Consider the following 13844-nt stretch of genomic DNA (forward strand, 5'->3'; position numbering starts at 1 on the left):
TTTAATTTTTAGAAGCTGTTACAGCAGTTCATAAAACCAGAACGAAACATTAAAGCAATTTCTAAGCTGAAATACAATGGCAGAGGAAGTCTTTCATTGATCAGAAAGCAATCTCCTTTGTTTGTATAATGACGACATTGTCCTAACCTGTCATCTCTCAAAAATATTAGTGCCACAGGTCTTCCAAACAGAAATATTGTACAGATCCTGTTAGACACTCTAATAAAGGCAAAATGAAACTGCATTTTGGGCCAATCCATATAAAGCAATAGGCATCATAATAGAACAAAATCCCACTGTGCAGCAAACTAATCACAACAATGCTGCATATTATGAATAAAGAACAAATGGGCCAACTGAGTGTTAAACAGATTCTGCCACTGAAAATTAGCAGAGGATGGGCAAGATATGAATTTAACTAATAAATAAACAAAACAAAGATTTACAAATAAGACATTGACAAGGGTTTCTTCCCATTTGGGAACAACAATGACCCAAGAGTTAAATGGAACTGGGACTACTTGGAAAGTGAATAAACAGAACAGTGACTGGAATATATTCATGCATTACATTTCACTCATAATCACCCACTGTTTCAGTGAGGCTGCAATCCTACACACAACCTAGAATAAGTCCTGTTGAACTAAATGAGGCTTCATTCTGAGTATACTGTAAGCAACCATGGACAAGTTATTACTGCAGGCTGAGGGCACCTCTGGCCCACCAGACCTCCGCATTTGGCCCACAAAGCTGTTTTGGCTCACCTGCCCTAGTCATTATGTGACATCAGTTGTGGGGAAGGTAAAGATGCCAGCTGCTTGTCAGGCACTTGGGAACCACTGCATAAGAGACTTTGCCAGGTGTCAATCATGTGGTGTTATTATGACATCAGATGATTGACAGAGGCGTTCAAAATTTGCCAGGTGCCAAGCAAATTTTGCACCTGGCTATTGGCCACCTGTGACCAAGTGAAGTTGCGCAGGTGCCAAGATGGCACCTGACATCTCTACCATCTGAAGGTGCATGCTGGGGATTTTTGGATCTTGACTGTTTTCACACACTAGCAACACATCCTGTAGAATTTTATCTGTTATATTTTATCTGCATATTTAGAATGAATTTTAGGAACCAAAAAGTCGTACTGAAGAATGTGACTTTCAAGCCACCTGGGCCAAAAAGGCAACTAGGCATTCTGTTTTGGCGACTGTAACCCTGTAGTATCAGTGGTGAACAGTTCTATTATTATTAACAATAACTAGTTGCTTTACTCATAATAACGTCCGAAAGTGACTAACACATTAAAAATACTAAAACCAATTACAATAAACACAATAAATAAAAGCATCAACACTGAACAAATCAAAACAAAAAACACATATTAGTGTTATTCATTCCTGCAAATGACAATGCAGGAGGAAGATGGTGTGATTCTGAATCAATCAGGAATGCAAGCCTAAAAACAAAAAGCACTAAAGCATTTCATCCATGCAAAATAAAACCAGATAGACATTTTAGTAATTTTAGTTCATATGTACTTCTTATACCTGCTCAATGTAGTATTGAAGATAACCTCACTGATTAAGAACTGCCAGATCATATATAAATATCAATCCCATAATAGGAAAGCAGAAGTATGTCAAAAACAACATATCTTGTCCTCTCAGCCCCAGGCAATGCATAGCAGACTCCAACAACATAGAGACCAAGAGAACAAGCATTTTATCAAGAATTCCAAGCTTCGAAGAATCATACCACAGCAGCATGCACCGATAGTTTAATTAAATTTGGCCCCATACCAGAGAAAGATACATGATACATAATCTTTGGTAATCAGTGTGTAACATGAATTATTGTGCAGTGCAACTGCTATTTGTGTGGCAAACCTCACTATATACCCTCAATAAGAGCAGAGGCCAGAAACCTGTCTTTTATCAATGTGTTTCCTTGCTCTGAAAATAGGAAGGAGTATCCTATTCCTTGAAGCTTCAGCCTGGACCAATATAATACTGCATTAATCACCCCTTTTCCAGGATCTCTGAGAGCAGATGAGTTTAACTGCAGCAAATGACAGCCTCTCTCAGTGTGATCATAGGCACCACACTGTAAGTGGGACTCCCAGTTGTGACAAACTACCCAAGATCATACCTAGTGCCACACGTAATCCCCAAAAATCTCTCCTCCTGGAAATCAACACATGCAAGAGGTTCATGAGACATGCCTCCTCATATGGGCATAGCAAGGAGGGGGCAGGGGCGCAGCTGCCCCCCCATCAAGTAAAACAATAGAAATACTTAACCACCTGACCAATCACATTGGTTCTGCCCCCCCCAACATGGGCTACGCCCATGCCCCCCACCTTTTAAATTATTTATCCTAGCAATAAACAAGTATGAATGCTGCCTTGGGATACATTTGGAAAAAGCAGGGATTGGTCGTGTGTCCCTTTAGGGCCGGAACTTGTGTTCCTCAGCTATTGTTTAGGAACATAGAAGGGAAAAGACTCCTTTCACCCACCAGCCAATTCTTACCCTTTGTGTATCAGCCCTCACTTCCTGCTCTAGATTCAAGGTTCTGAGTGCATTCAGTAAGCCTTCCTTGGGAGGTACAGAAAGTTGCTAAGCATTCTTCAAGAGTCATGAAGAGTGCCATTTTCTTCCTTTTCAATCAGTTCAATAGAAATGGAAAAGGGGCACCATGGGATGCAAATTTTCACCTACACAGTACAACTGACACTTGCAAGTGTTCTCAGCAATTGTGGCTATCTACCAGTTGCAGGAGTTATGCAGTTATGAGTAGCTAAGTGGGCCAAACTACGGTAGTTCTTTCATGACATTAAGCCCAATATGATAAATTTCAGAAACATTTGTCTAAAGGCTAGAGCAGGGGTCTGCAACCTGCGGCTCCGGAGCCACATGTGGCTCTTTTACACCTTTGCCGCGGCTCCGGGGCGGATACTAGCGAGGGGAGGAGGCGCATTGTGCGCCCCGACACTCCCCACTGTGGCGGGCGCTGTACTGGCTGTGACGTCGCATGGGGGCGGTGCGTGCGTTAGTCACGCACCGTCCCGACGTCACCTTCCCGCCCGCTGTCAGATCGCGGCTCCGGAGATATATTTGTTTTAAATGTCGCAATGGTTTTGCGGCTCCCAGGTTTTTTTTCCTTCGGAAACGGGTCCAAGTGGCTCTTTTTGTCTTAAAGGTTGCAGACCCATGGGCTAGAGAGAGATGTTGCAACTTGCCACTAAAACACATAAAGACCCAACATAATAATTCTAGTTACTAAAAAAAAAAATCAGTCTAATGGCTTTCTGCCAAAATGATTGTTTATTTTATTACATTTTTAGCTTACTCTTCCTGTAGATATCTCAGAAGAACACACAAACAGTTCTCTCCCTCCCACCCATTACAACAATCCTGTAAGTTAGGCTAAGAGGTGTCTTCCCCAAGGTCACCCAGGGCTGAGTGAGTACTTGAACCCAGGTTCCGATTAGTTTAGAACAAGACTTTTGCCTAAGCATGTACTCCCTTTGCTCTTCCCTTTCTGGTGAGAGCACACTTTAATTCTCTAGCTTGCAAATGCTTTTATCTAGCCTTCCAATAATGTCATTTTTGCTCTTGTGCTCATTTATGACATGTTATTGTATTTTGTTACATATTGTAACAGTAGTATATGAAAATGTAGTATATGAAAAAGTAGTATATGAAAATGTTGCAGTGGTAGCAGTAGTAGCAGTAATAGTAGTAGTAATAATAATAATAATAATAATAATAATAATAATAATAATAATAATAGGTTGTGCCTAACTCAGTTCTATTCAGACTGAAATTAATGGACCTGTTAGCTATGTCCATTAATTTCAAAGGATCTACTCTGAGCATGACCAACATAGGATACAAGCTAATACAAATCAATTGTAATACAGTAAATAAAAATTAGCCTTAGCACACCCCTGTTCCCTTTCTGATAGTCTGAATGCAATTAGTAAGCCTGTTAGTTAAGTTTTATCCTCATTTTTAAATATATAGTTTAAATGAACTGTTAATTGTTAAACTGTAGAAAGTATGGCATATAAATAAACTGACTATGACTAACTGTTCAGTTAACCACAGTTTCTTGTTTCACAGATATCAGAAAACTATGGCTACCAGCTTCAGAACAAGCCAGGATCCTAAACTAACTTCAAACCCTGGTTTAGAACCTGGTTTATTCTGAGGCTGGGAATCATATAACTGCCACACCACACTCATTAGACTATTTCACCTTCCACTTTTTATCCAAGCTGCCTTTTTATATATTAAAAAAGCCTGCCTGCAAGAAAGTATACTTTCTGAGTTGTAACATGCAATTAAATAAAAGCTGGTGTTAGAACATGTCATTAAAAGTCTGAATAAGGAAATGTAATGCTCAAACTATAATAATCTTTACATCTCATCAGTCATGGGAAAAATTATAAAGTAGGAGTAAAAGTCTTCATCGATTACCCAATGCAATGAATCAATCAACTCGTTAATGGCAAATTAAAATATAGACTTTTAATTACGTCTAGATAAGAGCTATCCCCTTGCTAACATACTGTGTTGTAAATCAGGATGAGCCATTTCCCTGTGGCAGGCAGATGCCAACAACAGTTGGCAAAGGGGCTGATTCAGAGGTTAACCCCATTCTGGGTGGGTGGTGGTTACAGCCCCTCACAGTCCTGCCACCATTCCCGGGCAGCCAGATCGTGCAGGGGCAGGTGGATGTTAACGTTCACCCCAGCTGGTCATATCACAGGGCACGAATGTCCACAAAATCTCCTAGTTCAAATCACCCAATCACTGGAGCCATAGTAGGCGGAGCCTTGCTGGTCAGACATTCCAACTCAGTCCATCAGCAACAATTAAAGCTAACATCAATGACCCTCAGTGTGGTTGACAGAACAGCCAACTTTACAACCAATAAGGCTAGAAATCTAGGGCTGCTTCACACACAAGACTCTACTCAGTTGCATCAACATGTGAAGAGCAATTCACTTACACAGGGACAACAACCACCTCCCTTTTTCAAGCTGACATAATGACAAAAAACCCAAAAAAACCTGAAGTTGCCCTTACTGAGAGAACGGATCCATCCTAAAGTTTCTCCTAAAATATAAAGTTTTTGACAATTTAAAAAATAAGTTCTGGTTTAGAACTATTAAAGAACTTGAAAAGTTACAGAAGAGGGCAACTATATTGATCAAGGGGGCTGGAAAAACTTCCCCATGAGGAAAGACTAATGCATTTGGGGCATTTTCATTTTTTTAAAGAAGTTGTCCAACAGGGGCTGATAATTTTATAAAATTACACATAGTATGAAGAATGCGTAGCAGTCAAGTGTAGTTGGTAATAAGGTTTGGATCAAGATTATTTGGACTTAATTCCATATGATCGCCAAAATATATCACAGATATCATGCTAATCTTTTCTGATTGTTCCAAATTTGGTAAAATTAATGACGAACTTGTTGTTGTTGTTTAGTCGTTTAGTCGTGTCCGACTCTTTGTGACCCCATGGACTAGAGCTTGCCAGGCACTTCTATCCTCCACTGCCTCCCGCAGTTTGATCAAATTCATGCTGGTAGCTTCAAGAACACCATCCAACCATCTCATCCTCTGTCGTCCCCTTCTCCTTGTGCCCTCCATCTTTCCCAACATCAGGGTCTTTTCCAGGGAGTCTTCTCTTCTCATGAGGTGGCCAAAGTATTGGAGCCTCAGCTTCACGATCTGTCCTTCCAGTGAGCACTCATCAGGGCTGATTTCCTTAAGAATGGATACGTTTGATCTTCTTGCAGTCCATGGGACTCTCAAGAGTCTCCTCCAGCACCATAATTCAAAAGCATCAATTCTTCGGCGATCAGCCTTCTTTATGGTCCAGCTCTCACTTCCATACATCACTACTGGGAAAACCATAGCTTTTACTATACGGACCTTTGTTGGCAAGGTGATGTCTCTACTTTTTAAGATGCTGTCTAGGTTTTTCATTGCTTTTCTCCCAAGAAGCAGGCGTCTTTTAATTTCGTGACTGCTGTCACCATCTGCAGTGATCATGGAGCCCAAGAAAGTGAAATCTCTTACTGCGTCCATTTCTTCCCCTTCTATTTGCCAGGAGGTGATGGGACCAGTGGCCATGATCTTTGTTTTTTTGATGTTGAGCTTCAGACCATATTTTGCACTCTCCTCTTTCACCCTCAATAAAAGGTTCTTTAATTCCTCCTCACTTTCTGCCATCAAGGTTGTGTCATCTGCATATCTGAGGTTGTTGATATTTCTTCCGGCAATCTTAATTCCGGCTTCGGATTCATCCAGCCCAGCCTTTCGCATGATGAATTCTGCATATAAGTTAAATAAGCAGGGAGACAATATACAGCCTTGCCGTACTCCTTTCCCAATTTTGAACCAATCAGTTGTTCCATATCCAGTTCTAACTGTAGCTTCTTGTCCCACATAGAGATTTCTCAGGAGACAGATGAGGTGATCAGGCACTCCCATTCCTTTAAGAACTTGCCATAGTTAGCTGTGGTCGACACAGTCAAAGGCTTTTGCATAGTCAATGAAGCAGAAGTAGATATCTTTCTGGAACTCTCTAGCTTTCTCCATAATCCAGCGCATGTTTGCAATTTGGTCTCTGGTTCCTCTGCCTCTTCTAAATCCAGCTTGCACTTCTGGGAGTTCTCGGCCCACATACTGCTTGAGCCTTCCTTGTAGAATTTTAAGCATAACCTTGCTAGCGTGTGAAATGAGTGCAATTGTGCGGTAGTTGGAGCATTCTTTGGCACTGCCCTTCTTTGGGATTGGGATGTAGACTGATCTTCTCCAATCTTCTGGCCACTGCTGAGTTTTCCAAACTTGCTGGCATATTGAGTGTAGCACCTTAACAGCATTATCTTTTAAAATTTTAAATAGTTCAGCTGGAATATCATCACTTCCACTGGCCTTGTTATTTGCAGTGCTTTCTAAGGCCCATTTGACTTCACTCTCCAGGATGTCTGGCTCAAGGTCAGCAACCACACTACCTGGGGTGTACGAGGCATCCATATCTTTCTGGTATAATTCCTCTGTGTATTCTTGCCACCTCTTCTTGATGTCTTCTGCTTCTGTTAGGTCCTTAACACTTTTGTCCTTTATTATGGTAATCTTTGTACGAAATGTTCCTTTCATATTTCTGATTTTCTTGAACAGATCTCTGGTTCTTCCCATTCTGTTGTTTTCCTCTATTTATTTGCATTGCTCGTTTAAGAAGGCCTTCTTGTCTCTCCTTGCTATTCTTTGGAAATCTGCATTCAATTTCCTGTATCTTTCACTATCTCCCTCGCATTTTGCTTGCCTTCTCTCCCCCGCTATTTGTAAGGCCTCGTTGGACAGCCACTTTGCTTTCTTGCATTTCTTTTTCATTGGGATGGTTTTAGTTGCTGCCTCCTGTATAATGTTGTGAGCCTCCACCCATAGTTCTTCAGGCACTCTGTCCAGCAAATCTAAATCCTTAAACCTGTTCCTCACTTCCACTGTGTATTCATAAAGGATTTGGTTTAGATTGTATATTACCGGCCCAGTGGTTTTTCCTGCTTTCTTCAGTTTAAGCTTGAATTTTGCTATAAGAAGCTGATGATCTGAGCCACAGTCTGCTTCAGGTCTTGTTTTTGCTGACTGTATAGAGCTTCTCCATCTTTGGCTGCAGAGGATATAATCAATCTGATTTCGATGTTGCCCATCTGGTGATGTCCATGTGTAGAGTCGTCTCTTGTGTTGTTGGAAAAGTGTGTTTGTGATGACCAGCTTGTTCTCTTGACAGAACTCTATTAGCCTTTGCCCTGCTTCGTTTTGATCTCCAAGGCCAAACTTGCCAGTTGTTCCTTTTATCTCTTGATTCCCTACTTTAGCATTCCAATCCACTATAATGAGAAGAACATCTTTCTTTGGTGTCACTTCTATAAGGTGTTGTAAGTCTTCATAGAATTGGTCAATTTCAGTTTCTTCAGCACCAGTAGTTGGTGCATAAACTTGGATTACTGTGATGTTAAAAGGTCTACCTTGGATTCGTATCGAGATCATTCTATCATTTTTGAGATTGCATCCAGTACAGCTTTTGCCACTCTTTTGTTGACTATGAGGGCTACTCCATTTCTTTTACGGGTTTCTTGCCCACAGTAGTAGATATGATAGTCATCCGAACTGAATTCACCCATTCCCGTCCATTTTAGTTCACTGATGCCCAGGATGTCAATATTTATTCTTGCCATCTCATTTTTGACCACATCCAACTTACCCAGGTTCATGGTTCTTACATTCCAGGTTCCTATGCAATATTTTTCTTTACAGCATTGGACTTTCCTTTCGCTTCCATGCATATCCACAACTGAGCGTCCTTTCGGCTTTGGCCCAGCCGCTTCATCAGCTCTGGATCTACTTGTACTTGTCCTCCGCTCTTCCCCAGTAGCATGTTGGACACCTTCCAACCTGAGGGGCTCATCTTCCAGCGTCATAACTTTTATATGCCTGTTGTCTTTGTCCATGGAGTTTTCTTGGCAGGGATACTGGAGTGGCTTGCCGGTTCCTCCTCCAGGTGGATCACGTTTGATCAAAACTCTCCACTATGACCTGTTCATCTTGGGTGCCCTGCTCGGCATAGTTCATAGCTTCTCTGAGTTATTCAAGCCCCTTCGCCACGGCAAGGCAGTGATCCATGAAGGGGAACTAGTGAATGACGAACTAGTATTCCATAAACTGAACATGGTTCTGACCACGGTTGCCATCTTAACTTACACAAATGCAAGAAGATGCCTCAACTTTGTTCAAATTATTAATATTTATTAAATCATATACCACCCTTCATTCAATGATCACAGTGTTATTTACAGTAGAAATACACAAAAATACATAATAACAAAACAAACAACAACCCCCTACACACACACAGTTTAAAAGGCAATATACCTAAAGGTAAAGGGACCCCTGACCATTAGGTCCAGTCGTGGCCGACTCTGGGGTTGTGGCGCTCATCTCGCTTCATTGGCTGAGGGAGCTGGTGTACAGCTTCTGGGTCATGTGGCCAGCATGACTAAGTCGCTTCTGGTGAACCAGAGCAGCACACAGAAACACCGTTTACCTTCCCACCGGAGTGGTACCTATTTATCTACTTGCACTTTGACGTGCTTTTGAACTGCTAGGTTGGCAGGAGCAGGGACCGAGCAACGGGAGCTCACCCTCTCGCAGGGATTTGAACCACCGACCTTCTGATCGGCAAGTCCTACTGCCCCATAAATTTGGTTCTGGCAACTAGTTGGGAAAGCTTCAAATATACTGTTAGAAGAGCAACAAAATAATTTTTCTTAACCTTCAAGACGGTGCCAGGTTACTTATTGTGCTAGGGTACAGCATTAGATCATAGACTGAGGGAACAGGTTGTAATACACATGTTGGCTCCTCTCTTATAAAGCCATTTTCATAAAGCAGCAGGCTCAAAAGGGTTGCACTTATTTTGCTTCTATGGAGCAAAAACAATAGGCCCTCACCTCAGTGCTTATAAGTAACAACATTTGACTATCAAGGCCAGCTATTAAACATCCTACTCCTTGGTAGGATGCTTAAGACAGGTTGCCTTGAGAGACAATTTCATTCTTCCCACTGTGGAACTTTTGTCTGTGTGTCATCAGACAGCACCATCTGTCTCTGGCAACAATTCAGAAGGCAAACGTCATTCTGTCAGAGAACAATTATTCTTCTCTATGCTCAATTCTGAACACAACAAGAATTCCACAAATTAATGCAAATCTGTACGTCCTTCTCATGGAAAAATAGCACTTGGTGTTCTCTCAGTCACTACCCAGCGGGGATATTCATTTCATCTTTCTAACGGAAATACAACACTCCTGGAGAAAAATATAATTAAATGGCTTAAGTATCTGAATCTATTTAAATATTTGTATTACTTTTTAATTCTTAGCTAACCTTCTGCAGAATATTCCAGATTTTAGAAAACATATGAAACTCATTTTGAAGGTTCAATCCTCAGCATTTCCAGGTAGGGCAAGACTCCTGAGGAAAGACTCCTGAGAATATTGAGAGTCGTGGCAGTCAAGAGTAAACAAAACTAAGCTAGATGAAGCAATGGTCTAACTTTGTATAAAGAAGCTTCCTATGTTCCTAAGTTACCAGCTACTCAGAACAGTAGCAAAGAGAAGCATCCATGGAGTAGACTGAGTCAACAGGGGGAGACGTTTATCACACCTGTACCTTGCCCTCAAGGCAGTATGCACTGGGAGCACCCCATTTTGTACTAACTATAGCCCCAGAAGCTGCTTGCTATATTTTGACCTAGCTTTACAGAAAAAATAATCTCAGGTGAAAGACTACAAGCAGTTTACTAAAGACATAAACACACCCCAAACATCACCTCTTAAATGCAAGCATAGTTGTCTCTGAAGTGGGAACAGCATCTAGTTCCGCAATCTTAGATCTGCTTCTTACTATAAAGCTTTATGAACGGCAGAACTTCCAGTGAATCTGAACTTCCCAAACAGCATAACACTTACATTGCAAAGTATATGCCATAACATAGTATTGGGTAAACTGAAATACATTCCCAGAAGCTCTAGAATCTGTGGAAGACATAGGCAAATACTAGTCAACAATAATACAGTGGTACCTCTGGTTACATACTTAATTTGTTCAGAAGGTCCGTTCTTAACCTGAAACTGTTCTTAACCTGAAGCACCACTTTAGCTAATGGGGCCTCTTCTCTTGCTGCTGCCGCCGTGCGGCTGTGCGATTTCTGTTCTCATCCTGAAGCAAAGTTCTTAACCCGAGGTACTATTTCTGGGTTAGCGGAGTCTGTAACCTGAAGCGTATGTAACCTGAGGTACCACTGTACTTAAGAAGAGGCATCATCAACAGGATTCATTCTCTCTCTCTCTGTGTGTGTGTGTGTGTGTGTGTGTGTGTGTGTGTGTCAGAGAGAGAGAGAGAACCAAACTCTAGAACACCCACAGTGTTGAGCTTTTGCCCCAAAGTTCTACTACAGAAGACAACAGAAACTGTGTCTTCAAAGGATGAAAACTGAAGGAATAAATAATGCTGGTTTTCATTAACCTCAGCTTTACAGGCTTTTGGCATAACCTAATAAGATTTGTTAATAACATTCTAGCTGTAACAGTCTGGCCAAACCAAAACATTTCTGTGCTAATCTATTTCAGGCAGTAAAGATCCTTGTCAGTTTCATTTTCTCACTCCCAGCATCTCCTCACAGTGTTAATTGGTGCTTTTGGCATTGCAGTATCAAGTTAAAGGAAATAGCCCCAGTCTGGATAATCTAATTTGCTACAGAAAAGATGCTGTTACTACTAGAGCATCAAAGCTTTTTCCACACCCAAACTGCAAAGTGCTTAGTCTGAAGAGCAAGATGAGGACATGTGAAATGGATGCTTTGTCTCTCCAGGAACAGTCTCCAACATTCTAAGAACATGTTCCATTCATAAAAGATGTTACTTTTCTACCACTTATGTAATTACTATTCTTCTAAAAGTGTCAATGTGTTTTATCTTCACTCCCCTTTCTGCCCTGTGGTTGATTCTTCCAATGAAAACCATTCAGATGAAGGCGAGTAGCTGGTTAGACCATCACAACTGTCTGCACCAAAGTCTATCAAATTCCAGCTTTTCTGAATCAGAGATAAAAGATTCACACAAAACCTTATGTGTTTGCAAGTTCTGAGATTGAGGCTATCCTTTAATCTTAATAGTAGTTTGGTCATAAAATGTACCTGTTTTCTTTTAAATTACAATAAAATAGCACACAATAAAAATATTAGCTGTGTTTTTCCACTGCTTTTCCTTATATCTTTCCTATCTTTACCTTACATTAAACTTCTACAACTTTCACTTAACAACATTTTGTAGCTCTCACTACACTGCCTTCAACATCTGAGAACCTATCGTCCTAGCTTCTTTATCAGACTTTCAGCCTTTAGCTACATACATTCATTATTGTCAATGCACTTCGTTCTCCATATACTGGTGAATCATTATTCATGGATTGATATTCTAAAGCAATCTCCACTCCTTTAGGTTTTCCATTACTTTCCTCCATTTCTGTAAAAATGACATTTTCTACATGCCAGTATCTATTTTGTGAACAAATGTCTCACTATATAGAGTTGTTTAAAATGTCATCTCTTGCTGTTGTTTTTGGCTCCTCTTTTCTGAACATTAAGTTGTTTCCCTTTCAACAGTGAAACTTTCACTCCCAATTCAGCTTAGTTACAGGCATGCTTCGACTTTTTACTGTTAACTTTTTTTTACCCTATCATACACAGGAGATATATGATGTGTTGCTGAGGCATGAGTTTAGGAAGTTGTCTTTCCCTACATGTCTCACACACACAGAGGGACCCTCCTGCTTCCCCTTCCTATTGCCTCTACCCCTGCGGTCTTCCCTTTTCCACTTGCCTCCTGTTCCAAACTAGTTCATTTGCTGCCTGTCTCCCAACTTCACTACTTTCTCCCATATGCTTTTACGTCTCTCCCAATCTCCTTTCCTCCCTAAACCACCCTTGGCTTTCAAACAAGCCCAGAATGCCACCATCTTTAGATAATAATAATAATAATAATAATAATAATAATAATAATAAATTTTATTTATATCCCGCCCTCCCCAGCCGAAGCTGGGCTCAGGGCGGCTAACAACAAACAAAAGAATCCAACATTCTAAAAACATTCATTATAAAATTAATTAGATCAAATTAAAATCAAATTAATGGCAACCATCAAGCAAAATTCTGTGCAGATTGCCAGAGGAGGGGGTCAGGCTGTGCCCTGACCAAAGGCCTGGTGGAACAGCTCTGTCCCCTCTTCAACTACAGTCCCATCTCCTTTCTTTCTTTTCAATTGCTTTCATTTCCTTCAACAGAGGGCCATGCAGATCTGCATCCCACTTTTAAAACAGCACCCCCTTTTCTTTCCTTAGAGAAAAAAAAGTCTCATTATTCAAGCAGTGGCTAATTTACCACCTCTTGGACAATAGCTCATTTCTGAGCTAGCAGTGCTCCTGTTTACACCACTGAAAGGTTTTGTGTTTGCTTCTATTGCTGGCAAAGCATTTGGGACATTCTGCTCACAAGCTGTGCCAGACGATAATCTGCCAAAGCTGTTGCTTTCCTCCAAGTCTCAGGACTATTTTCTTTTATCAGGGCCTCTATGTCTTCTACTGGACCTGAATGAACAGTTCTAAATCATATGCTTCAGTAACCCAGATTTTTTTTTTAAAAAAACACCCTTTTCTTTTTGGCCTTCTGGTTTATCCATCTGTTTAAGGTCCTCCTACAGAAAGCATTCAGAGACTCATTTAGTTACCTGGGTAGTGCTACAGGCATACAAAACCTTTCCCAGTAAACAGTATTAATGGACGTCGCCTATAAACTGGAAAAAACACATTGATTAGAAAATTAACTTTGGGTGCATCAATTTTCCTACAGAAACAACATCTCTAGGTAGCATGCAAAGCTACTGACCCTAACTGGTCTCCTTAAATTGAGAATCTAGCCAGTCAACTAGGAAACAACTCACTTCATGTAAACTTTGAAACTAAAATAAAAAAAGAGATCTAGAATTGATGCTTAGTTTGGTTTTAGCTTATTAAATCTATTTATCATAGGGATATAGAAATTTCAAGGGTCATGCATCTGTGGTGGTTGGGGCCAGAGGCAAAACTAGGCCAAACAATGAATGTAAAATTTACCTTTGAACCATAAGCTCATTTTAGACACATACATCCCTATCCTTCATCCAGGCAAGTAGAGGCATTATCAAAGTTCAAGGACATATTCCACCAAGGC

The 13844-nt window shown here is 40.7% G+C and overlaps 1 protein-coding gene across 2 annotated transcripts in view; it reads right to left on the reverse strand.

The window, feature by feature from the left end:
- The window catches only part of PPM1E (protein phosphatase, Mg2+/Mn2+ dependent 1E), a 91992-nt gene that overhangs the window by 66795 nt on the left and 11353 nt on the right, over positions 1-13844 (reverse strand). The window contains exon 1 of one of the 2 annotated variants that reach the window (XM_077919526.1): positions 13748-13773. The exons of the other annotated variant lie outside the window; for it this stretch is intronic. Coding sequence (XP_077775652.1) covers positions 13748-13758 — 11 coding nt within the window. The 5' untranslated portion in view covers positions 13759-13773. Of the gene's footprint in view, positions 1-13747; positions 13774-13844 lie in introns of those variants that run through there. 2 annotated transcript variants of the gene reach the window in all.

This window comes from Podarcis muralis, chromosome 15, assembly GCF_964188315.1.
Source record: "Podarcis muralis chromosome 15, rPodMur119.hap1.1, whole genome shotgun sequence".
NCBI classification, from domain to species: domain Eukaryota; kingdom Metazoa; phylum Chordata; class Lepidosauria; order Squamata; family Lacertidae; genus Podarcis; species Podarcis muralis.